The 26,969-nt window shown below is 36.4% G+C and overlaps 1 protein-coding gene across 1 annotated transcript; it reads right to left on the reverse strand.

Annotated features, from left to right (window-relative positions):
- Positions 1-70: 70 nt before the first annotated feature.
- LOC139966722 (uncharacterized) lies at positions 71-26,491 on the reverse strand. Its single transcript, XM_071970031.1, has 17 exons — positions 26,202-26,491; positions 25,114-25,343; positions 22,304-22,538; positions 16,827-16,883; positions 15,349-15,429; positions 12,590-12,660; positions 11,355-11,406; positions 10,996-11,098; positions 10,512-10,630; positions 8,734-8,897; positions 8,278-8,353; positions 8,024-8,070; positions 7,219-7,375; positions 6,506-6,582; positions 5,049-5,165; positions 4,342-4,431; positions 71-3,901 (listed from the first exon to the last, which is right to left on the reverse strand). The coding sequence occupies exons 2-17, from the start codon at positions 25,290-25,292 to the stop codon at positions 3,688-3,690; spliced, it is 1,839 nt and encodes a 612-aa protein (XP_071826132.1). The 5' UTR covers positions 25,293-25,343; positions 26,202-26,491; the 3' UTR covers positions 71-3,687.
- Between the last annotated feature and the right edge of the window lie 478 nt (positions 26,492-26,969).

Consider the following 26,969-nt stretch of genomic DNA (forward strand, 5'->3'; position numbering starts at 1 on the left):
ACAGGTTCAAATTTGTGTAACATGCAAACACGACAACAACAAAGATAATAATAACACTTACAGCATTAAATGAAAAATATACAACTTTGTATTGCACCATTGTACATAAACTTTGAAGTTCAAACCATGATAACAAATGATATTACTCATAAAGATAAAAATTCATGGATGATATCTATTTTCTATGAAATTTGGGGAAGATGAGGCAAGCCAAATAATCATAAATTAACCTACTGATATGTGATTACTAACTTAGAAAGCTTTGTCTGGTAACTAATTTTACATTTTTTTCAAATTAATGCTGATTGCTTTATCAAAATAGAAACTGTGCATTACCCTACAAAAAAATGAATGCAACCGAACATAATACATGGACCAGTCATATAAAAATTCCATTAATTTATTTAGCCAAACTTAAAACAAGGTACCGATTATCTTTTCACGATACTTTTCATAGCACGACTTAGATATTTTCAAGGCCTTATTAGGACAGGTTGAAACGTTTAGCACTCACGGGTTAAACATTGCATAGAGAATATACGAACGGAATACTAGCTTTTGACAGTCATCAGATGAGATGTAGAAATATGTTTACACATTCAGTCTTTCATTGCAGACTCTCGTTCAGACTTTCAAAACTTTAAGACATTTCAGAGGTTTAAAGCAGATATTTGCGTTTGGTCAGAAAGTGATGATAAATTTTAATACAAAACCTACAGAGTATTACTCAAACTGTGATTGCAATCCCAAAGAAAATCGCAATCGAAGAAAATCTAAATTGTTTCATCAAAATGAAAGTTCATTTTGGAGAGTATACTGTGACTAATTTTACAACCCATTTCACAATTTGTCGCGTGTTACTGTATAAGTATATTAACTATAATGCAAAAACAGGAAATATATGATTTGTGTCACCTTTTTTCTTTGTATTGAAACATGAATAAAAGTATGCTACCCACAATGTACCGCATTGTTTTTAGAACTTAGTATTTCCATCAATATCAACAACTTTACAAACATCTACACAATAAAAGGCTTTAAGGGAACGTTAGCTATGAATGCAAAAGACACATGGTAGTTACACAACTCAGTTTCTTAATTGTACTCCAGCAACAATGATGCAAACAAGACACCTGAATATCACCCCATGTGAGCCCCTTACTCCCCTCCCCAATAATCATCTTACATATGACTCATAATTTCATAAAAAAATAAGAAAGTGGTGAATCCAGGGGTGTTTAGGGTGTACACCCCTACCCTCCCCCCCCCCCCCCCACATTTCAACAAGCAATAAATTAAAAGCAGTTTTTAGCAAAATCCGATCTGTAAACCTCATTTTATAGCATAAAGTTGCCTCATTATGCACTTAAAATTTAAAAATGAATATTTTAATTTTCCTTCAATTGATTTAGGGTAGGAGCATGCACTTCCCTGATCTCATCTGAAACAATTCTTCCCAGGTAATGATGACAATTAAACAATTACTTTTGTTTAAATTACATTTAATCACAGAGAAACCAGTTGAAACCAGATATGTCACATTTAAAATTACACATTTTTATACCAAAAAATTCACAATGATTGACATTCATTTCCAAGGCCATATCGTGTGCTATCAAAAAATCACAAATGCTAGCTACAAAAGGAAAAATTTGGGTTAAAACAGTAGTAGAATTCAGAGATAAGAGTTGCTTGAAATTTAATGACCTGTCAGAAAGAAATGAAATGACTACATCATAAAGGCTTCCTTCATCAGGGTACAACTGAAAGTAGGGTTCACGCAGGGGCGGATACAAGTTTGTGGCCCTGATGTCGATGAAGGCCAACTCCATCGTAGGTCTGGATGAAAGTGAATGGTGCATTCTGACGCATATTTAAGCTACAAATTAGGTTGCTATTAAGTCTGCACACAAGTTATTGCTAATAAACTCCTTGTAATATTTTGTGTGCGATTGAAACGGGTATGTACATCCCTAACACCACCCCCTCCCCTCTCTGCCCTTGGTCTACTCCCCCCCCCTTGCACATGCAAACTGCTCCCTGCTGTCCTCGTACAAACTCTTTACGAGTGCCAAGTGATTTTATGTCAAGTTTAATAAGGACAATGTAACTTGACATTTCAATGTGAAGAGAGATTAGAATGTGCATTTCATACAAAATATTGACATCACATTGATGCACCAATTAAATATAAAACTATTTAATAACACACTATAGTATCATACATACTATGATTGTGCCATTGCTGATAAAACACCAATCAGAAACATATGAACCAAAAAAACAAACAAAAACAGGAATAAAGAAGCTAATTTTCTATCAAAAATTGCACACCTATCAATAAAGTTAAAATTTGAAGCTGTTTTCAATTGATTATTTTTATTTTTTGTACTTATACTTGTACTTAATACACTTTTCATGAGGCAGTTATTACTAAGTTTTAATAACACAGACAGCAACACTAAGTGGTCTGTGAAGAGTTTCTCTGATTAAAATCAGTTTCTCAGATAAAATCATATAGAAAAGCCCTATGGGTATAAAGATGATATACAGGTTGTGTCATGTTAAACTCTAGGATGAATTGCTGATAAATCACTACAAATGTCCTGTTGTGTTGGAATACAGCTCGTTAAATATGTTTGTCACATACTGACTGCTTATTTTTGGTAATTAATAAGAAAGAAAACTAAAAAGCTGAAATATTGAGTCCAAGGTCTTGTGCATCTCTTTACTTCCTAGTCGCTCTTAAATAAACATAAAATAGTTTGTTTATTTTTTTTAGAAATTATGATTTGGTAAATCTGAAAGACAAAAATTGTTTCAAAAAAATTATCAGACTTAAAATGACTTTGCAGCAGTTCTCACTCCTATTTGGTCCCAATAGGCAAAAAAATTGTGTTTCATTTACTGTCTGAGACACAAACGGCTGATTTAGTCAAACAAAACTATGAATTTACCTTTAACTGTTTAAATTAAAATAAAAAATATGACAATGTTCTGTGCGTTGTCTTTTTTTCGGTTTTCCCCTTCTAATTTCACAGACAGACAGATACATTGGTCATTTATTCATACCTGTTTTCCAATTCCTGACTGACAAACTTGAACAGCAAATTTGGTGTCAAAGTAATTTCTCTTTAACAATAACTGTGCTGGTTGCCGTCCAAAAAAAAAATCTTAAATGAGAACAAGTTGCCTTGGAAAGAATTTGAAAAATGTGCATCTTAAAAAGAATCTATGGCATTATAACAATTTTTCACACAAATATAATGTTTAATAAATATATAAAATATAACATGTCACCACCATAATTTCCCAAAATTATAAACAATCACAAAGAATAGAAAAGCTGATACCTTAGTTTTGACATGTTTGAGAATAGGAAAAGGACTGCCTCATGATCAAGCACAAACTATGCAGGCAAATGAGGTATAACTATGACAACCTCATGAAGTGAGGTCGTTCCTGACGGTGGCCTCCCCCGGCCATTGACACTTCAATGTGGTGTTATCATCGGCAGAATGTTGTGCAGTCTCTTACTACGACTGCAAAATATCTGGTCATCATCGTCATGCTTCCTCTCAAGATTCCCTTGCAACAAGGAGGGTCCGGATACTATACTGAGGTTTGTTCTACTCAATGTAGTTACCTCTACCTCATGGTAGTTACCTCTACCTCATGTAGTTACCTCTACCTCGCATCATCTATAGAATCCTCCATGGTGTCCTCTGTCTGTTCGCACGGCCCCAATTTATAATTCTGCATCAGTTCGGAAATAAATTCAAACCGTCGAACGTATACATCTGTCTGAGTGAAGAATCCGTAGGCCTGACTCTCCGAGCTCGCGGTCGGGAACGACGGTTCGGTTATAGCCCAGGCGTTTGGCAAGACGATGAATTCATAGCTATAGGAGAACAAGGTAGTTCGGTAAAGTATGACTTATCGCACTTAGATATTCTCACACAAGATGCAGTCCTATAACATATTCTACTATCTTTTACCATCCCTTCTATCTCTACAAATTATAACTTATCCAAAGCTTCATAAAGCTGGCAGCAAGCTGCCAAATTGAATGGGACCTGCTAGTCCAGCAATTGACATTGACTGCTTCTGACCGTGACTGGAACAAAATTTTCACTGTTTTAAGTCCCACTGGCCTCAGTCGGGGATATTCAAAATCTTGATTTTCTTTTACCGACTAGCGACTGTCTAGTTTCATCAAATGTAAACCCATCAAAGGAAATCATTTTGCATGGATGAAACGAAAAAGTTTGAATAAAGTAAATGGCTCAAGAAACTTGAATGCAATGGAATATAGTTATGAAAGATATATGGACAACTTACCCAGCAGCTAGGAGCTCCATAATGTGAGAGATTCTAGCTAATGGACCATCATGAAAACGCTCATCAAATTGAGGAGTCGTGGCAGTTTTTCTGAAAATGATCATTATATCAGTACATGCTAATCTGTGCCACGCATTCACCTACTGTAGATAACAACAGAGTGGAAACAAACTTGAAAGACCCATTCCAAACAATTATTTTTTTTAATAAACCTTGGAGTCATCTAAAGCACATCGTAAACAGATATTATTTTAAAGAGGTTAAGGATATAAAAAAAAGGCTATTACAACACCTTGTATTACATCTTATACTGCATATGTAGCACTAAAAGTAAACCGGTTTCGAAAATGTTCAGTAGCTGGCAAAATTTGTGAAGAGTCATTGAGAGCAGCTTGAATTGATTTCTATGACCATGAAGAGAATCAGCACACAGTATAAAATGATTCTGACATCAGCAAACAGTTACTTGAGAACCATAAAACTTATGAATACATATTAAGATGAACAGAGGATAATGTAGCAGATGTGTTTGATCATAACAGAAACTTTGTGACAAAGTAGCGGAAATATCTAACAATTGTCAATATTTTGTCACATACATCCGTTCTAACCTAGTTGCGTCTGCATGCTCTGGGGACGAGAAAAATGTCACAAAGTTGGCAGAAACCCACTCGTGTAAACAAACGACTCCATAGAGGGCAACTTACTTTATTACAACATATGGTTCGTACTTGTCGTTGAACACTTCCACTGGATACGGTCCTTTAGCCCGGAACCAATGTCTATAATCCGTTGATCTGTGAGCATCAGGATCGGTCAGTCTCTGTGCGAAGTGGTTAAGGAATACTTCCATCGTACGTCCTATACACGTATTATACCGGCTCGCCAAACCCTAAAAAGCCTTGCGAATTATTACCGAACCATCGTTTTCTTTTCTTACTATTGTCTTGATTTTATCTGATTCTGGGTTTCCTTATGAAATGATTTTCGAACAATAATGTCCACGACAATGTACAGTTTTTGAATAAGTTGTTTGCACCACCCTGACAAGTAGTAGAAAAATTGTGTGTGGGATGCTGAGATACACAGCCGTCCATCAGATAGGGGACACTAAGTGATGACGAGCTGTCCTACAAGCAGTCCTAAAATATGTCTTCAAACATAAGACAGGTGTCTTGTAATTCTCCGACCAGAATTCTAACAAAAGAATTTGACGTACGAAAGTGTACAGCGACCATCATCACACTAATAGGGCTTCCAAATGAGCCACTGTCCAACTTCCTAACCTGTAGGAATTCACTTAACGATAAACACAGACTCTTATATTATTTTGGACCATAAGAAAGACAAAGCAAAGTCTTCAACAGACAAACCATGGACAACTTATAAAAAAAAAATTAGTACAAGATGACTCTAACATGTCATCCCTTCAGAAGTTAAAGAAAGATCATTTAAAGATGGTACATAAAAACACCATCCTTTTAAAGCTATGAGATATCTATAACAAGAGCCCAACGGTCACTATGGTTCCTTAGTGAAATGTTAAAAGTGTTCATCACCCATCACCCAATATCATAATATTTATGCCCACATGTACAAGATATTAACCAACAACTGTATTCCAAGTTTGGATGTAATCTGATTTAAGGTTGTGGAGTTATTGCAAAATTTTAAAATTTAGGCTCCTCCCAAAGAAATTAGGCTGATAAAAATTAGCACTTAAATGATATCAAACAGATTTGGCCCACACAAAGTGGCTCAAACATATATGTTTGCCCCCAAAAAATGTTGGCCCAAATGGTCCCAAACATATAAGGCCCCACAAATTTGGGCCAATATATGTGTGCCAAACACATTTCAGGTGGAAACAAAATTTGCGCCCACCAGACACAAAATATCCCAGATGGGCCAAAAATATTTATGTACATGTTACATATTTATGTTTATGTACCAGCTATTAACCAACAACTGTATACCAAGTTTGGCTAAAATCTGACCTCCGGTTGCAGAGTTATTGCAATGTATATAAAATGTGAGGCCAAAAGTGGGCCCGAAAAAATGACATCACACATTACATATCGCTCTTTGAGGCAGCTCAATGGATTAGTGGAATTGAAGATCTTTCTCCTTTAAACCACCATCGATATCAAAAAACAAAAGGATATTGAATGAAATAGCACCAGGGTCCTCCCCAGTCACCAATGCTCTCAGCTCATCTTTGGAATTTGGCAATGGAAGCTCCTAAAATTTAGGAAAGGAAAATAAAAAGAAATCAAATTATTTTCCCCAAGATAAAGCTTCAATGACGGGGGAAATTGTGGTTTCAGAAGCAACTGTGGCTTACCGTAATGAGAGAGAGAGACTATTGAAAAAAAATTCTTTGAATCTCAATATATTGCAAAAATTGTTCATGCACAGAGAAAGATAATAAAACTCTTACAAAAGGAATTTGAACTTTGAAGTCAGTGTACATTATCAACTGCTATAACTCTCCAACTGTATCACACTTCACGGGGAAGAGTCTTAACATAAAAGAAAAAAAAACTCTTTTTTTTTCAAAACCATCTGTCAAATTGTTATCAAACACCACCCATTGTGTTCCTCTCCCTGCAGTAACAGGAGCAGTTTCAGGTAAAATAAGTTCACCCAACTTCAAAAATTTATAACTACAATTCAGAAGATGACCTTTCTTTTTTCAAATAGCAGTGTGAAATCATTTGGTCCTAGAGGTGGGCCTTGCAAGAACTGCATTCACTGCATGAGAATACCTCTCTCAGAGAAACCCTTACATATAATATCACAATATCTACAATGAAGATGTCATTCTCGAAGCTGTTTTTGTTTTACCCTCAAGAAAGATGATAATAATTCTCTCACCTTAACCATCTGGAATACTGGAACAACAAATGCAACTTTGGAGAGGTCTTTTCCTGTATCTTCGTAATGAAATACAGTTTCCTGGAATCCTTTCAAGAAACCAGGAGATGGTAGAAACCCAGCGTCAAGAAGAAGAACGTAGTCATCCGACGATGAACTGAAAATTTGATGGAAGGAAAAAACCAAAAGCAACAGTCAACTAATCACTTCAAACTAAAATAGAAACTACTCTTTCATGAATTATACACAGCAAATCATTTTACATATTTTCATATCATTTTACAAATTAGAGAAAAACAATAAAATATACAATTTTAAATCTCTTCAATCACTGACTGTCTCATCACCAATATGCAATGACAAAAACTAATACAGCCACTCCCCCAAGTTTTCCATGGGGGGGGGGGTGTCCAATAGATTTGCCATTAACTATTATTCATATAAATATACTCTAAACTTCAAAAAGCATACGATGTATTCTCATCCAAAGAGGTGCTCATCAGCTTAAACGACTTGATAATAACCTTCCGTCCTTACGGTAAATATGCAGGGTGGAATAGGCATAGTACATCTGCAATGCAATTGGGAAGGTGTTTTAAGGTTGTTTAAGGTTGATTGGGAAAGTGTGTGTTATGTTTGGATGTTTGAATGGATGAGGACTTTTCTCAACAATTGACACATATGATGCAACATTACTACGACAAACTAAATGGTGATTTGGTGTCACCATACACTGGTTGTGCAATCTCTCTCTGAAAAAAAGGCAACCATCTAGTTTTAAAGCAATTGTTGAAAGTATTCTCACCTGAATGCTAAATTTCTCAGAAAGTTTTGATGATACTCCTGTTGTAACTGTGTTTGGAGCAAAACAGAGAGAAATTAATTTAAACAATATGGCAAAACAGATTTAATTCTATTATATTCCATGCAACAACAGCAGCACAATCTGAGATTCTTTCAACATGTCAATAAACATAAAAGAAAAAACCAACGTTATCCCGTCCGTGCTTTAGGTGAGATCGAACTTCGAAGTTGATGGAAAGGGAAGGCTGTACTTACTGACTGCGCATAAACGGCAAAAATATTGGATCCCGGCGGAAATTTCATCCTACTCAGCTTTTTCTGAATATAAAGCCTGCAAAATGTAATCAATCAGTAAAGAAACATACAATTAGTCCCAATTAAAAATAATTATCTTATAGTAAGACTGTATGCTCTTACATAGTGTATTATCTCCTTCCTATTGGTTCACATTGCCCTACATTGTGTAAAGCTCAAAATAATTTTAAATTCACTTGCAGACACCAAAATTGATTTAATACAGTCAATGCTTATCAATTTTTTCTTCCCTGTTTTTTTTATTGCAAAATGAAATGAAATCCAACCTTTGTTTTCCAAATACAATTTCCCAACATCTCAGTACCTGTCAAGGTTTGTAAAAAAACTGCAAAAATTTACTTTCAGAAATGTTATCATATAGAATAGAAGACCCAGACAGTCTTAGCATATTAATACCTCTTCCAGTCTTCTTTTTGCCCCTCCTTTGGACTTCCGTCGCCAGGTATAAATATAGATGCTGATATTGGCTGTTTCCAATAGCTCAGCATGCTATGTAAGTGTTCTATATGATCCATGTTCACCTGAGTAACGAGAGAGACGGTGGGCTCGAACAACGTTCCCTTTAGGAGATAAGAAAGAGGAGAAATATTAACGTCATCTGGAGAAAAATGCCAAAAGGTACATTGTGTTGTATATTTAGATATGCTAGTACTAAGGCACATTGTCAAAGAGATGCCAAAAGGTGCATTGTGTTGTATAAATAGATATGCTAGTATTAAGGCACATTGTCAAAGAGATGCCAAACGGTACATTGTGTTGTATATATAGATATGCTAGTACTAAGGCACATTGTCAAAGAGAAAGGCTGCAGTGGCTGCAACCTCCCCTGCAGCAACGCTGAATGCAACATTAAACAATAGAAATGATCTAGCAAATGTCTGTTGTCTGAAATAGCACAGCATAGAAGTTGACATCCTACACAGCCTGGCTGCGAGATGCTGCAGCCCCATTGTGCATCATAATTTTGACACTTTACATCAGGGGGTGGGCAACCTACGGCCTGCAGGCCACATGCGGCCTGCCAGTGATTTTTTTGCGGCCCGTGAGATGTCTCAAGATAAAGAAAAAATAGCAATCTATTTTACATCATCACAAAAAACGAGCTAGCTGCTTAGAATCTGCACTAATGATGCGGTCAGGTAGGCCTATTATCCCCATTAATTATCAACTGTACTATATTGACATTATGTTTTTGTGAATACAGATTAAGTACACACACCTATTGCTTGAAAATCCTCGGAATCAAAGATTTGAAATCAACAGCAGGTCATTGGTTAGGTGCGGCCCAGTCAATTTTTCACCCCTTATATCCGGCCCATTCATTCAAAAAGGTTGCCCACCCCTGCTTTACATAGATTAATGATGTTATTCATGTCTGGAATTCCATTTGATTATTTCATTATTTTTGCAACATTGCATCCATAGACTACAACATATTTGACTTGCTTGATACAGTGAAAGCTGTTTATGGTTTCAGCATGCTTTGGAGTCTGAATGAAACACTGAAAATTTAAATCAAGAAACATTGTTCTTATTCAAATTTCATTTGTTTAGATGAGAAGTCGAGAGCCCTGGGAAAATGTAACTTGTTACCTGCAGATAACCTCATAGAAGTATTCATGACAGACTACAAGGGATAGGCCTGTATGAAAACAAGTCTATTCTATCATAAAGTACCATTACGTTCAACCACTCAAATTTACTTTTTACCCAAAATAAATCAGTTACTTTCAGTTTATTTTACTTGTCATTTAATTGTAATAAAAGCTAGTATGTTGTTGAGTAGTGGAGTGATAGCTCAGTAGTTAACGCCGGCATAAGGTCCCTGGTTCGAGCCACTCCAAGATTAATGTATGTCGTCCAGTTCCAGAGTTGTTGACAATTCATAATCATGGACGTTAAATATGAATGTAAGAGACTGACTTAGGTCAGCTTGCGGCTTTGATAAGCCAATGAGGCTTCTTCGGGAGTTCCTGCTTGCAGGAGGATCTAAAATACATACAAATACATACATACATTTACAAAAATATTCACCATCAGTCTTAACTTAACCAAGCCAAGGTAGTATTCTCCATTTTTTTTTCTTTTTCTTTTAATTCCTTTTCAAAGTCTTGTATGTATGATTTTGTTTGTTTTTGAGTTATCCTCTCTGATATCAAATCGTTAATGCTTACTTTTGCCGATGGCTTCACAGAGATGAGTTTCTCAAGTTTTGAACCTTTCGTATGGTTGGAGTAGTGTGACCTTTCACCTTTAATGCAAGAGAGTGTAGTGGCATCCCTCACAGCATTACCTTTGGGACAAAGTGAGAGAAATGTTTAACAAAAAGACCAAAACAAACTTTAACTGGAAAGTAATGGTTATTTAATATGATTCAGTACTGTAAGGTAACCTATACATTCAGAAAACCCCAGATAATCGTAACTTTTGAAAATATTCTGGAGGCTTAAATGTAAGTTTACAAACAGGATTCCTTCCATTCTCCCCAAAGTGTGAATGTTTATAATAGTAAGGGGGGGCCAGCATTAAGATTATAAGGGTGGGTGGACGGGGGGAGTAGGAAGTAGGGGGGTATCTGCTGGAATTGGTCTTCAATTTCATAACTATTCTGATAAAGTTAGAGGATGAGTTGTCCTGACACCACTAGGGGGAACTTACCAATTGGAGTAACTGTGGTTTCATGAAACTTGACAAACCCATGGAATCCTTTACAAACCAGGACGACTGTTATGCTATGCAAGAGTTTCTCTGTAGGGATGATCTGAAACAAAAGATAAAAAAAATGGAATTACTTTGATCAAATGCAGAATGATAATCCATATATCATATATATATCATAAATATATATATATATATATATATATATATATATATAGATATTATGTGGATGTAGAGGGACTGCAAGAAAGTGATGATCTTTGAGCTTAAAAAAGTAAGAAGATAGCAAACATAAGTAGTTGTAAAACAGAGTACGCTGATAACAAGAAGTGTCGACGGTGATTTCATCATATCTGTACCTTTTCTTCAATCATTCTCTCTTCAGAATAGGACCCAGCAGAGAAATCTAACCTGTAGATAATATGAGAAAAATATGTCCGATATATATTTTAACTTACACAAATTAAATAGAAAAAGACAAAACAATATAAAAGAAGCTGAGTATTTTAAATACTAGACAAAATATGAATGAATGTAGTCCCTCATACAGACCAAAAAGTGAATAATCTTTAACAGCTTTGTGATTGTTTATTGCTACAAAAGTTGGAAAACTTTGAGAGGAGCCCTGATTTTAACATATCATCCTGGACCTAAAGGCGTTACATAACTCTCAAGAAATTTATCCATGCTATAATATAAACAATCAAGCTAGAAACATTGGTTTATTTAAAAGGATAGTCAATACCCAAAAAATATTTAACATACCAAAACATAAAGAAAACATAATTTGCTGTCGGTGTGTAAATGTGACATCAACAACTGTTTATTAAAAGTCACTCATGGTACAAACTGTGATATTTTCAATTATTGATATCTCCATAATGCTCTGTAGGAGTTAGAGATGAAAAATTCACCCGGGCGGCTTTAAGTATGTGTTCTCTTTCTCCTCAGTGGAAAACAAAGTTATTCCTCTGACATGTATTATAAATCAGGGTGAGAAAACTGATCTGTGAACTCAATCAGTCTAATCCAACCTATCCGAGATTTATAATAAGACAATCAATTGAGCAATTAAAGAGTGCAATGACCTTGTCCTCAACTGATTGGAAGATATTTCAGAGGATTACCGGAGGTCAAATACGGCCGTAAACGGAAGCTATAGATCCCTAAGTGGGATGAGCACAAGGCTCAGTATTAAATCTACTGAGATCAAACTTAAATGGCAACTGGACCTGTGGACTTAAAAATGAAAATCCGATTTTAGTAACAGAGAGTTTGGAGACCACGACCAAATCCTGTCTAAGTTGGGTTTTGATATCCATATTGTGATAGGTGACTCACACCTATCCACTAAAACACACTTGCCAACAGACCTGAGCTTTCCAAATCTTTTCCTGACCGTTTAGCTTTTCATAATTTTTTGTTGGATCTTCCAACATCCAGAAATAATGAGCAGTCTAAATGATACCAATCTACATTGAATAATGCTGCCTCCTTTCCACTAGCCCCTTTCCACTCCCCCCCCCCCCTTCCAAAAAAATATAGCAAATATACCATATAGAATATAAATATATGTTTGTTCATAATACTGTACCTGATATGATCAGTAGTGCCATCTGTATACTTCAAGTAAGCTATTGCACTATAAAGAATAGACTCCTTATCCTATACGGAAAAAAAAGAATAATAACAATTAATATTATTATTATTATTAATAAATAATTAAATTTATAAAGCGCAGACATATGCACCGTTAACGGTGCTCAAGGAGCATCACAATATTACCCTGGTCAACGATAACCTGTCAAACATAGAGACAATCACTCCACATGGCAGCAGATAAACAGCACTCAACTGACAGTTTATCTCACATGTCCCCATTTATACACCTATGTGAAGAGAGGCAATGCAGATAAAGTGCCTTGCCCAAGGACACAAGGTAATGATATAGCCAGGACTCGAACCTACAAGCCTTAGATCGAAAGTCCACTGCCTTAACCACTTGACCACAACAGGACTTGAACCTGCAAGCCTTAGATCACAAGTCCACTGCCTTAACCACAGGGTTCAAACCTGCAAGCCTTAGATCAAAAAGTTGACCACAACAGAACTCCAACCTGCAAGCCTTAGATCACAAGTCCACTGCTTTAACCACTTGACCACGGCACTCTCACAATATATATATGACTAAAATAACTAGTAAACTGTTATGCAGAGGTAAATTTAAAAGGTACTCTTAGCTGTCCTAAAATGACACCGCTGCATTTGGATAAAAGATCACTTATTGACGTTTTTACCATAAACACTATTGATAACTATCGATATCATGGACTTAATGAAAAGACAAAGAATTGAGCAAGTCTCAATATGACATTATCGAACAATTTTGTACTCAAAATCTTTTACTGCCTGTTCTTCTATTAACTGCATGGTTTAATTCCCTTTAGATACATTTGTTGTCAACCTGATTCTGATATATTGAAGTTTAAAATATAAAACTATTAAACTAACATTGGCATTGATTTCATTAATAACAGCTTATCACCTTGAAAAATTTGACATGAAAAAGACAAAAGGCATCGTAGGAGTTATCACCTCGAAGTAACATATATGACATCACAAACTGACAAGATGATAACCCCAGCCCTGACGATGAAATGATGATATCTCCCAATAGAGCCGGATTTTCTAATGGTCTCTATTATGGTGAAGACAAACAGTCGAGTAGCTTTTAATTTTCGAATGAACTACCAGAGGTTTATTGCCTTATTTTTAATAGGACCCACTAAAAATATGTCGTGTTGGAATGTGTTTACTCTGCAACAATGTCAGCAATGCTTATCCTAAAACCTAAAGCACGTTTTGTATTAAGATGCACCAGTAGATCTCTAAAGTCATCAAAATTGCCCACAAATACTGTACGCTAGAAATGTCAAATTGCTGTTCAAATTGCCCTCACAGCAGTTTCCTTTTTAAACTGAGGTAATTCAATGATCCCATTTAACAGATCTTAATTATCTGCAAAGACCCTTAAAAGGTCAGCACCTCCACAAAAAGTACTTTTGACAACTTTGTCTTTTGTTAGCTTTTTACAGTCTAAATGCCTGGTATTCAAAGTGAGGAGTCGTGACAACTTTTATGGTAGCCCAATAGCTTGGGAGTGAGGTCAAAAGATTTAGATGAATAAGACATTCGTGAAAATAAAAAAATAAAAAAATAATTGCCAAGTATAAGCACCCATAATCACATCAAACTTTCTCAAGGGGATGAGGGGAGGGGGTGTGGGGGATACCTCCCCATTGTAGTACCCTTCCCCAGGCCATAACATCCACCACTGAAGGTATGCTAAGGTCACCAAGCAAAAAATTGTTCGAAATACCAGGGGTCTAAAACAATGCACTTTCTTTAAGTGAATAAAAGGCTACGGTATAAATCTTAGGAAGTCAAAGTGCATTACACTCTTAACATTGAAATGGAACTCCTGTACTAAGGATCCTTCAAGTATTTTACCACAGAACAAAAGATAACCTCCGGGGGAATTTATATCACTGTAATAAAGGAAACGGTTAATGAAGGGAGATACTGTGATATCTCTAAGGGGTGAATCAGTCATATCCTCATATCACCCACTGCCATAAGTTTTCTGTGGATAATAGGTTGCTTTCATCAACCAAGCAGGCACAAAGTGATTACAAGGTCTGGGAAAACCATTGGTGCAAGGTTGGAATACAACAGGGTGCTACTCCTCCACAGTTCAATGTACTCCTTGTAGGACATTATGTAACCTATTAAATTGTCACTTAAAGGCACTGAAGACTCACCCCAAACTGCGTGCGGTCTGAAAAAGTTAACTTTCCGTTGCTTGCAAGAGAAGTTTTTTTTTGTCGCTACAAAATGCAGACAGTAATAAAACGTGATACCTTGTTATCTTTAGCTGGACCTGAGATGTCCATCACTGTATCGTTTGTAACTGTGCTGTGGGTATTGATCGCAGCTGTATTTACTGACTGTACACTAGTGTCTAATTACCGACTGTAGCAAGCTGTGTGTATATTTTCTGGGACTGATGGTGGTGTCTTACACTTCTGTTACACCTCATTCAAAACTAGGTCAGATTACCGGCATTAGACGTTTCTTTTTGCGCGAGTCTTCACACCCTGGTATTCCCAAAAAGAAGTACCCCTACAGAAACAAGAAACGGCCGGGCACAGAACCAAGAATTACAACTGAGAATACATTTTAATTGTGTCCCTTATTTACTGTGGACACTAGACACACACATCACATTATATCACATAAGCCATTTACATTTTAAATCAGAATAAGACATTTATATCAACCCGTTTCACTCACGTAATCTTGATCAATTCTTAGCTCTGGTGAAGAACTAGTCGCTGAAAACAGTAGAGCGGCTACACTGACATCGGGATTAATCTGTCGAATAAAGATAGCAATTTATTATATACAGTATAAAGGGAATAGATTAGGGTTCAAATTTTGTGTAGCAGTTCGAAAAGCTCTCAACGTTGTATCTTATAAAAAAAAAAACATACTATGGTCCCTGTGCACAAAACTGCTTTACATCTTTGCAATTGTAGAGTAATTTGTCTTTTTCTCGTAGCATTTTGCAGGGCGTCACCGGATAAATTATTCCCTTATATATATATGAAATTGAGGAAACATCTTTCTCTACTTTCACTAAACCTTTTGGGCGGTAGAATGAGGTAGGGAAGTGATGGGGAGGTAAGGGAATGTGTGGAGGATGGGGAGGTCCATAGGCTGTCATTTTGAAGAGACCACATCTATACAACAAGAAACAGAGCTAAATGATTATTAGAATGCTCTTTGTTTCAATAGAACAATTTAGTGATATGAATTCGAAGAAACATGTCTTGAACAAGGAAAAAACAAATTTAGCTTCCTGCAGGACACTTTTATTGTCATAGGATATCTTCTATAGAGTCATTGAGACCAGCTAAAATCACGTCTATGAATCCTCACAGCTTTTGTGATTGATTTCAGTTAACATTGTTTCACATAGTACCCACTGAGACGAAGTTGATTACATGTCTCAAAGTTTGTTTTCTATGCAGATTACTACGTGAAATGCGCAAAACTGATTTATAGATGTTGGCTAACTAAAGATAATTCTCTTGAACAAACCTGTCTGTGAACAGCACAGACATTTATTTCTGGTCACTTCATTTTCAAAATGTTAGCAGCAATACTTATGTTTAATACTCTTTCATGAAATTAAGCCTCTAACATTCTTTTCAACAACTTCCAATGCAAATAAGCAACTATCAAAGTAATGGCTATCAAATTAAGACTCCATGTATCCATTATAATTCTTACCAAACAATTAGAAATATTGTAAATTAACACAAGAAATTGAAAGCAATTCTAAATCAACAGCAACAAAACTGATCCAAGAGATCCATTTTATTTCACTAGAAAGAGCAGAAATATGTGACCAAAATATATATAAAAGGAACTTCCTAGCTAAGACAAATTATGCTGCTTCAACTTTTCACACTTTTTTTATATTATTTGAAATAGGAAATTTTTGAGAGGTTAAAAATTAAATGCTCGCATGAATTTTGTCATGACAATGGAGGCAACAACTTGATGTTAAAGTAATAAAATGTACAAAATTAAACAAAATCATCCACATCCTCTCCCCCCCCCTTCCCTCAGAAAATAATCCTTGCCTCCTCTAACTAGCAAATTTACTAACAAATTTTAGAATAAAACAAATCTGCTGCACTAAATTTGATATCAGATCACTAAATTGAGGGAACTTAGCTACTTCTGAGAACAGTTAAACTTACTGGCAAGAATTGGTAAATGGAATGTACTGCATCTTCCTCACACTTTGCACTTAGCACCTGTCAATGAAAAAATGCACACAGTAGAATTAGTTATTGTTATTAGGGATATAGGGGAACTACCCGACCAGACCACAAAATACCGCATTGCAATGGGATGTGACGATACATGTCGATGAAACATGCACACAGTAGAATTAGTCATATTAAAAATGTTATGAGTGATATAGGGGAACTACCCGGCCAGAGCACACATACCGCATTGCAATGGGATATGACGATACTTTTTTTTTTTTTTGCCTCCACCTCAAATCTAAACTTGATTATGATATGGGATTTTGCCTTATTAGTCCATACCACCCACTATCATATGGTTGGGTAGACCACTGCCAATTTGAAAACTTTTAATATATATGGCCTTGGAAAACGACAAATTTATTGTGTATACAGTATATGTCAACTGAGCGATTAACTATGGTAGTACCCAGTATTGTTAAATGTCTGAATACACTGGTTGGTTAATTTTCATCTTTCATGGCTAACCTTACACAAAGGAGTCGATACCAACGCTTAGAGGCTTATAGCATTTTGTGCTTTAGAAATTCCTACTATTATTATTATTCCAACTTGTCTGTATGACAAGGCTATGCGAATTGGTCAGTCTAAAAGAAAGAGCTCTTATTAACAGCAATCAGAAAGCTCAGATCTGTGATTTTCCTGCTTTATAATTTTCACTCCATTAACTGAACCAGAACGAGTAACCGTCTAAGACTCAAACAAACAAGTCCATATGTAAACAAAGTGTTGAGATGAGGTTGCCAACTAAAGTAACATACTACAGTAGCTAGAGCAGAGAAGAATAATTGGCCTTTCAGTAATATACATCATATCTCATATATGCTACCATTCAAACAATGTTTACCTATGGTGAAACAGATTGCTAAGAATATTGAAATTTGGGCAATAAATGAATAAATGAAACAGAAGGGTCTTTGACCGGTCAACAGGATAAACTATAGACGATATCATACATAGGATGTAGGTTTTCTTTGAAATTTTATCACACATGAAACATGATACTACAGTAATACTGTGCATTTGTTGTTTGTAAATTTATATCGACCACTGCGGTTTGCACCTCGAAAGGAAACTGGTCACTGATTAAGTCGAACCACGAGTAGAATGTGTAAATCTTTTTGTTTTGCTTTTCAAAGTAAACTACAGGATGGAGGTGGCAACAGCCAGGCCTAATACAGGAACAATTCGATGACCACAAATAAATCCTGCCATCGACCAGATACGCTACAGTTTCCTGTCGAAAACTAGACAACGTTTTAGGTAAAGAGATTAAAGAAAACGAATACTATTAGTTAATTACAATACATAAATCATAGGGTCACATCACTTGCACAACCACTAATGTCATCTATCTGATCTCTTGTAGAGTTTGCGGCATCCATTATGTTGGCGAAACCAAAACCACCCTCAAGAAGCGATTCTATGGTCACAGATCCACAGTCAACACCATGCCATCCTGACCTAGTACGAATCAGCAGAGAGAGGCTGTGGATGCAACGCCTTCGCACAATTCAACCTCATGGGCTCAACATTCAGGAAGGACATGACTAACTTTTCTTCTGTCCACCCTCCCTCTCCCCCTGTTCCCCCCCACCATTTTTTTCCCTACCCCCTTCCCTTAATCCTCTCTTTGTCCCTCCACTGTTTATCTCCTACCTCTCCTCTTCCCCTGTTGGTTTCTTTCTTCTCTCCATCCCTTGTCTACTAATCCCCTTACATCCATCTCTTTGTGTTCACCATGCTCATTAACCTGTCTGTATTCTGTGCGTGTTTTTGTCCCTTCTGTTACTGTTACTTGTCCTTTAGCCTTTGAAGATCCTGCTAGGATCGAAACGTCAGGCCAACTTACTTTTACACAAATCATATATGTATTAGATTTCAATCACCCTTTCATTGTTCTCCATTTATTACGTTGACTCGTCGATACTTATTGGCGATACTCATTTAACCATGCGCTAATATCACGCGCGGCATAGAATTGGTGCTTTTATCTTAACCAACACTAAATTTTGGCATAACATCGTCGTGATTAAAATCACCTCAGTCTTGGTATACAGTAAGAAGTCTGAGTTTTTTAGAAGTAGGTCAGTTTGGGAATGGTACTGCTGTCTTCTTGTTATGGTGCCATCTGGTCTCACCTAGATTCCAACCAGGTACTTCCTCCTCATGTGTGAGCACTCAAGACTTCCTTCTTCATATTGTATGCAAATCACTACTGGAGTAAACAATTAGCACAGTAGCCTACTTTTCACAACCCTGATCTATTTCTTCCACATTTTTGCGCTACAAGTTTTTTTTTTTTGTATTTTCTGTATTTCGTCCTTGGCTGACAAATTGCCAAGAAGATGGAAGTTGTTGTGACAGGTGATGAAAAAGCTGAGATAACAATGACAATGTTGGCGTATTTCGTCAATTCTGCTCGGCATCTCTTCGCCATTCCCTCCTCCAAATCAACCACCCCCCCTCCACCATTACCCAATCCCAGCCACTACATACCTCACTACATCTAATAAGACAGTGACAAAACAGGTCTGAGACAAAACAACACTTTAAGGTAGAAATTTAAATTTAGAGTTTACCAGCACAATTTTTTATTGCAGCCCTAATTAACTCCCCAACCCTTACTCTTCCAACACACAACAAGAGTAGACGCATGACTCATGAGTTGTGTACGTACATGTCACAACATTTTAAGAAAGAATGGTCTAATTCTCATTTATACTTACACATTTGGGGTTTAAGAATTCTTCATTGTAATTCCAATATCTCCAACCCTTACCCATCAAATTCCTCTTTCCTTCCTTCACCCCCTTCTCCTCTAATAGGTACAAGACAGTGACTTTACTACTTAATGAGTCATGTAAAATATATCAAAACTAAACTATTTAAATTTGTTACATTATTAAATTTGGGTCTTACCAATATTACTATACTTCATATATACAAAACATTTTAATTTTATTTGTGCATTTGCAAATGTCATCTGTGCAACATCATGTTAATATATACACTTATAAAATACAAGTAATGTCTGGAATTAGCCAATTATTTTGTCTATTCTTTACTTTGTTTTCTTAGGTCACCTCGATACAGATTTGATGACGGCAAAAAAATATCGTCATGGGTACTTTCAAAACAACGTCTCCTGAAAATATATTTTTGTATTGTATGTATGTTTGACTTCATTGTGAGGTCACCCTGTACTTTTAAGTATGTTGTACTGCATTTCTAGGGCTATCAACTTAAAACAACAAAATTATACACATTTTTCTTTTTTGGGGGAAAGTAGCTCATAATAATTTCTGATGTCCCCCATTTCATTTTGTTTCCATGGGCAACAGCATGTACAATCCTTTGAAACAAGCTGGAAGTGATGACTGTGTATATTTCTTTAAATGTTTTCAGGTGAAATACTTGATAAAATGAAACATAGGTTTGATCTTTGTATCCTCAAGCATTGACTTAAATATTGTGCTCTCACACAGAATATTCCTATTTGTATCTAGTATGATATATATGTATCTCGTTTTTTTTGTTTTTGGTACAGGAAGTGGACTAACTATAGACAAGCTCATTAAAGGGGCTTACTGGTGCAAGTTGTTTTCAAATATGACAGTGCATATTCAGTATTGGGGCTGATTTGCAAATTATGCTGTGTAACACAACAACTACTATATATGTAATGCAAAGTATTCAAAATGAGAGAAATAACAATTAAATATTCAAATAAAGGTAAATATTTCGTTTGTGTTGTATAAGGAATGGACACACAAATGGTTTCCACCATTAAACAGATGAGATTCCAGACTTCTTCAAGACTAAAACATGTCTTATGGTCTACTACATGAAGCATAACCACTAATAATGACCTAATGTTAGGCTACCTATGGTGAGCCTAACCATCATACCTCTTACAAAATTCATCATATGTTACCCTATTTTTTTTATTTTTAGTGAGGAGGACATTCAAAGAGCCATGAACATGACAGGATGCAGCTGTTACTGTTCATCATGGTTTAATTTCTACTGTTAACTTTATCTCAGACTTCTAAAAAGCCTCACTCGCGATAAGTGATATCGCATAGGAAGTGATGTGACCAGTTTACTGCATATACCATATAAAAGCTGTGCATAAGAAGAATATATCAACATAGCAACAGTGTCCTCACCTTGCTGCTGAACCTCCAACTTTCTCACACATCCTCCTACCTCATTCCACCCTCCCCCCAACCCCTTCTCCAAAGTGGAAAAAGTGTAGGTCAAGTGGGGAATTTAGTGTTGGTCTAAAACATATTGATTAAAACATATTTGGCAACATTACCCCAATATGAATCTGATGACTTCCTACCTGCTATGATGAATAAACAATCAACTACCGGTGCTGCTTCTAAAGGACTTCCGGATTACAAAAAAAATTGTTCTGGCATTTAAGTCTTACAACAACTAGAAAATTTTGGCAAACTTTTCTAGTATTTGTAAAGGGCACAAAAACCCTAGTACAGTGATAAAACAAAATCAAGCCTCTGCAGGGATTTCAATTTTTGTTTTACTGAGCTAAGTTAAAATATTTGCTACTGAGAGTATGACCTCATTGAAGTTAAAATTTATTGGTTTTGAAACTTAAAGTTTGTTATCCAGAAAAAGTAACCTATATCAAATCTGGTTGGTTAATAACTACTGTAAACTAATACATTCATACTCAGATGCATTACCTACGTTACCTCACACTTACTTACATATTCAGGTGCATTTATTACCTAAAACTAACTAGAGAGAGACATTGATCTACTAACAGTCCTTAAGTATATTACTGTATCTTAACTACTGTATCCTACAGTACAGAGGTGCATTACACTGATCTATCTTCTCAGATACATTACCTCACAATACAAATATCTAAACACCTACAAACACTACCATTAACTAATCTACAGTACATTGCCTTACACTTACCTAAATATTGTGCATTTATTACCTCAAACTAACAAGATAGCGACAATGATCTACTAACAGTCATCTAGTTATATTACTGTATCTTAACAACTGTAACCTACAGAGGTGGATAACACTGATCTATCTTCTCAGATACATTACCTCACAATACAAATATGTACACACCTACATACATTACCATTAACAAATCTATCTTACCTTACACTTAAAACCTCACTATTCAGGTGCATTTATTACCTTAAACTAACAACATAGCGACAATGATTTACTAACAGTCTTCTTGTATATCACTGTGCTTCAACTACTGTAACGTACAGAGGTGCATTACACTGATCTATCTTCTCTGATACTTTACCTTAGAGTACACACATATCTACACACACATATGTACACTATCGTACACTAACCTACACTACCTTACACTACCCTACACATGTCATGTACGTTACCTTTCTACATATATGAGACAGTCCAGTCTTACAGTTGATCTCAGCTGTCCACTTGACGTTGGGCATCCACCAGCCATGTATCTCCGTCAGAGGCGACTCTATAATTTTAGTAGCGATCATATTTTTCCCTTCCCTCGCGTCGTCTCCTAACCTAAACTTGCCATTCTTGAGTGACCAATCTTTGGAGCGATCCAAGTTGATAGAAGGAACATCAAGGTAATCATAATTTACACCACTGGTGAGAAGGACAAAACAACAACAGAGACAAGAATCGTAAATTGACTATCTTAATGCTGCATTATGTGTTGGGTTGCAATTAACATTTTTGGCAACACTGAACGAGCCATGAAACGTTCACAAAGATGTATATATTTGGACGGCCCTCCTTCTAACTAAGATACTCCATATAGATATTAGTTAAGAAAGAGGTGATGAAACCATTTTCCCTTACCATACAGTATAATGTTAAATCTTAACCAGTGCAATAAAGCCAAGAGAGTTGAAATTTTTGCCTGTGGAAGACGTCATTTCATACTTCAACTCCTCCAGGACAACCTGGGTGCTGTATAGTCTTTCGGTTTTCTCTGGGATTTGGGTTGTTTCAGTTTGTTTATTTTTTCCATTTTTTGTTACTTTTGGATTTTAGTTTGCAGATATTTACATGAAAAATGTCTCGATTTCAGATTCTATAAATCTCTAGATCTCAGAATCTCATTTTTTCACTGTCCATACACCTTACATGACATAGTTTGACTATATGACAGGGGTGGGAACAGTATTTTTCAGGCTTCCAAATTAATTCTGGTAACTTACTTGGCTAAATGCCAATGGATATATTCAAAGACTGCCAGTAGAACAAGAAACCACAAAATTGTATTTTTCTGCCAGTAAACGTTAAGAACAAAACCATATGTTGAGTCGGTTAACACAAACATCAGTCCAAGAATTGCAAGAGTTCCATACATAAACTAGGCCCAGCATTGCTGCTTGTTACCAGCAAATACTATTGGGCTGCTCTATAAGCATGTACAGTGACTGATACGTGTGTTATACAATGTAGTGCTGGAAAATGCCAGTGAGAATGTGATTTTAGCCAGTACCTTGATTCAGTACTTGGAAGTTTATAACAAGTGGCTTACATAGGCCTGGGTCTTGTGTGTACGATATCCTACCGAGATATTCTGTTTTTACTATACACTTTCCTACAATTAGGAGGCTAAGAATTGCTTGGAGCTGAAAGTAACTCATCAGGGAGTGCCAATGATATTGATCAAAAAGCATCATGGTGAAAATAGTTTCAAAATAATGTAAAAAACATATATTCTTCCTGTTCGAATCCCAATCAATGGAAGTTTTATATTTTCCGTCAACTAAAAACTCTTGTCTGCTGTATTACAAAATCTGCCTCAAAACATGATCCTGAGAAAGGAAGCAATAAATTATCAGAATACTAGGAGTAGGAGGTAGAAGTAGAGCAAATAGGTATCACTGGTACAATGAACCCATAAAAGAATGGAACAATAACCAGGTCTCTTAAATTACAGTATATAATGTTGACAGAAAAATCAGAAAGTCTGTGACAGGTCGGTTTGTAATCGTTTGTGCATTGAATGTAAGTTCTCCACTCCCTCTCCTCACCTCACCCCACCCCTTCCCATCATCTCAAGATGCATAGATCTCCAATACCCCATGACCTATTAAGCTTCTGATCAAGTTTCTGCTCTAGATGATCTACCTACAGTACCCTCCTCCACCCCATCTCCCCACTACTGTAACTCACAGGATTCTTAAAAATAGATACTTTCACTAGAATATAAAGTGTAGGCTTCCATGAATATAGTCTGACGACCTATTTTATTGCTGTCTCGTCTGCTGACATTTCAGATTTTTACCTTTAATATATATATATTATCATATATATATTTTTTTTCATATAGCCCTTTACACCAGCGATAGGTCTCAAAGCACTTTACAGACGTTATATTACCCCTGGTCAATGATAACCTGTCCCAGAGACAAACCCTCCAGTCGGCTGCAGTTATATACTGCGCCCAATGACAAGTTACCTCACAGGTACCCATTTAACCCCTAGGTGGAGATAGGCAAGTGAGATAAAGCATCTTGCCGAAGGACACAACGCAATGCACGAGGCATGAATCGAACCAGCAATCCTAGGATCACGCCAATTGGCTACCACGCTCACCTTTACCAGGATAAAGCTTTTTCCTAGTACAGACACTAAGATGCAACTAAGATATAAAATAAGCCCTATATATGCTCAAAGCTTTATAGGAATTATCCTAGACAGTTTGTTATTAACTACTGTAGCTCCTCGTATGGACACAGTTGGTTCGCAGAAAGGTTTGACTTATTATTCACACTCAAATGGTGTATTTATATTGCAACCTAATAGATGATGTCAACAATGATATATTAATACTGTTCATAATTTTTTTTTTACTCTACATCAAAATTCTATAGATTTGTGGTGGCCAGGAAACCTTTTGAAGTTATTAGTAATTATGTGTAATCACCTGCCAAAAGGCAACAGCAAATTTTCTGGCATTTATTTGATATGAAAAATGATCGGTCATGTTACTGTACTGCATTAAATTCTATGATTGTGGGATTTTAGTATGTAATCAAATAAAGTATAAGAATATTTACAGGTGTACCATCATGAATGCAAAAGGATGTTATCAAAGAAACAAAACTCTCTCAAGGAGAGCACGTGCTTGAAGTAGAAAATACAGTCGAAATGCTTGCAGAATCAAAATCAAAGAGATATTTTTCCCAAATAAAATACTCACAACTGTAAATCATTACCAGACATCTCCAACACAATCATCACGTGAACGTACGTGACGACGAACGAGATCAAGGCGAATAAGAAGAAGATCCAGACGAATGATTTGATGCTAATTCCATGACAGGCGATGATCATACACTCTGGGAGAAAGCAGATCCAATTAGCACGACCCCGCCGCATCTTTTGCGTACTGTACCTCGTTAAGCTCGCAATATAATAATCACAGATATTCTGTAGGAAGAGAGCAGAAAGAATGTTATCCAATTAAGATACTGTATTTACATATCGAGGATTAATACGTAAAAATAGTTTAAGTGGTGTACAGACTAGTTCACTCCTGCAGTTTCTTCCTGCAGTTTTGACCAACCTTTAATTTTACATATATAGGCCTATGGCAGTCTGCATTAACTAAGTAGGCCTAGCAGCACTGTACATCACATGGCTTATCGTTTCACGCCTTTCCTTCTAGTAAAGAAACCTCCACTTCCTGTTGGGTGAATGGAAGTGGAGTCCAATACCAAGCACAAACTACAAAGTCTTATGGTTACACAAAGGGTTGAATAAATTGATACTGAAGTGAACACGAAGCACAGGGTTTGATGCACAAATGTAAACACAGTCGTATACTCTTCAGCCTTCTTATCATAGGGCACTTTGATGTAAGTTTAACAAACAGTAGGCCAACTGATGCCTTATTAATCTCATGTTACTCTCATTAGTCTTACTCTTCTAAGCCTAGCACAACGATTGTACTTAATAATATACTATTAGTAGGCCTAATGAATTAAGTAGCCTAAGTTAGGTCTAACTGGTGCGAGTAGTCAAGCATGACGTTAGTTCTTGATGGGTGAACTGTGATTGTGAAACATGACATCCAGTCACAACAAGGAATTTGATTTGATTTATATCACATCAAATTACAAAGACAATACAAGACACATGGTGTAGGGGTAGCACAGAAAAGTCTGTCCAGCTGACTTAGCCTATTTCCACTTTGGTCCCTGTATAAATACAAAACAGTAAATAAATGAGAATACACAAACAGCCAAAACTTCTAAAACATACAAGACACCAAACGAAAACACTTACCAACTCGGTTGGACACAGACCTACATGACAAAGCAACAGACAGTTTTAATTTCCTCATAAGAGAGTTTTCCGTTTCGCTGAAACAACCATATCTGTAATTCAGTACGTTTTCATCAATAGACAATACTGTGAGGCTTCATGTCAATAACATCCGCTAGGAGTAGGACACGGCATCTAATTGAGCCGACACCTAATTGAGTTTCACTGGTACCGTGAGAAAACTGTTTATCAATTACTGCCGTCTTGTAATAGTGTAGGATACGGTTTTGTTCTGTCCGACCGCTAATATGATATGCCATTTAGGTAAATGAATCTGGAGGATTCATGTCAATTGGGTGCACGCGTACCATGTATGGAGGGTCATGTGATGTGTTCCAGAGTGGTACCAAACTGATATTTCTCTGTAGCAGTTCGAGAATAGTGTTAGTGACTTCGTAAAAGATTTGCACCAAGACGGATCGGACATTGGAACTAACGGCATAAGGAGGTACTGGTACTTCAGGCCTACAAAATAGTGCTAATATGCTAACGTTCAACCTTATTCTCTTGAATGAAGGCAGGTCTTCTACATAATAGATCTTACTTATTAATACAGCTCCAGGGGCAAGCTTTGTCTCATATGGCCTAACGTTATTACTACTTGCTATAAGTGAATGTAGAAATGGGAAATGTGGGGAAATGTTTAGTTCAGTGCAACCACGGAATTCTCAATGGAACAGAGCCTAATGCTGCTCGACGGGAATATATCTATCACGTTAGGCTACAGGC

This window comes from Apostichopus japonicus, chromosome 4, assembly GCF_037975245.1.
Source record: "Apostichopus japonicus isolate 1M-3 chromosome 4, ASM3797524v1, whole genome shotgun sequence".
In the NCBI taxonomy this organism is placed as follows: domain Eukaryota; kingdom Metazoa; phylum Echinodermata; class Holothuroidea; order Aspidochirotida; family Stichopodidae; genus Apostichopus; species Apostichopus japonicus.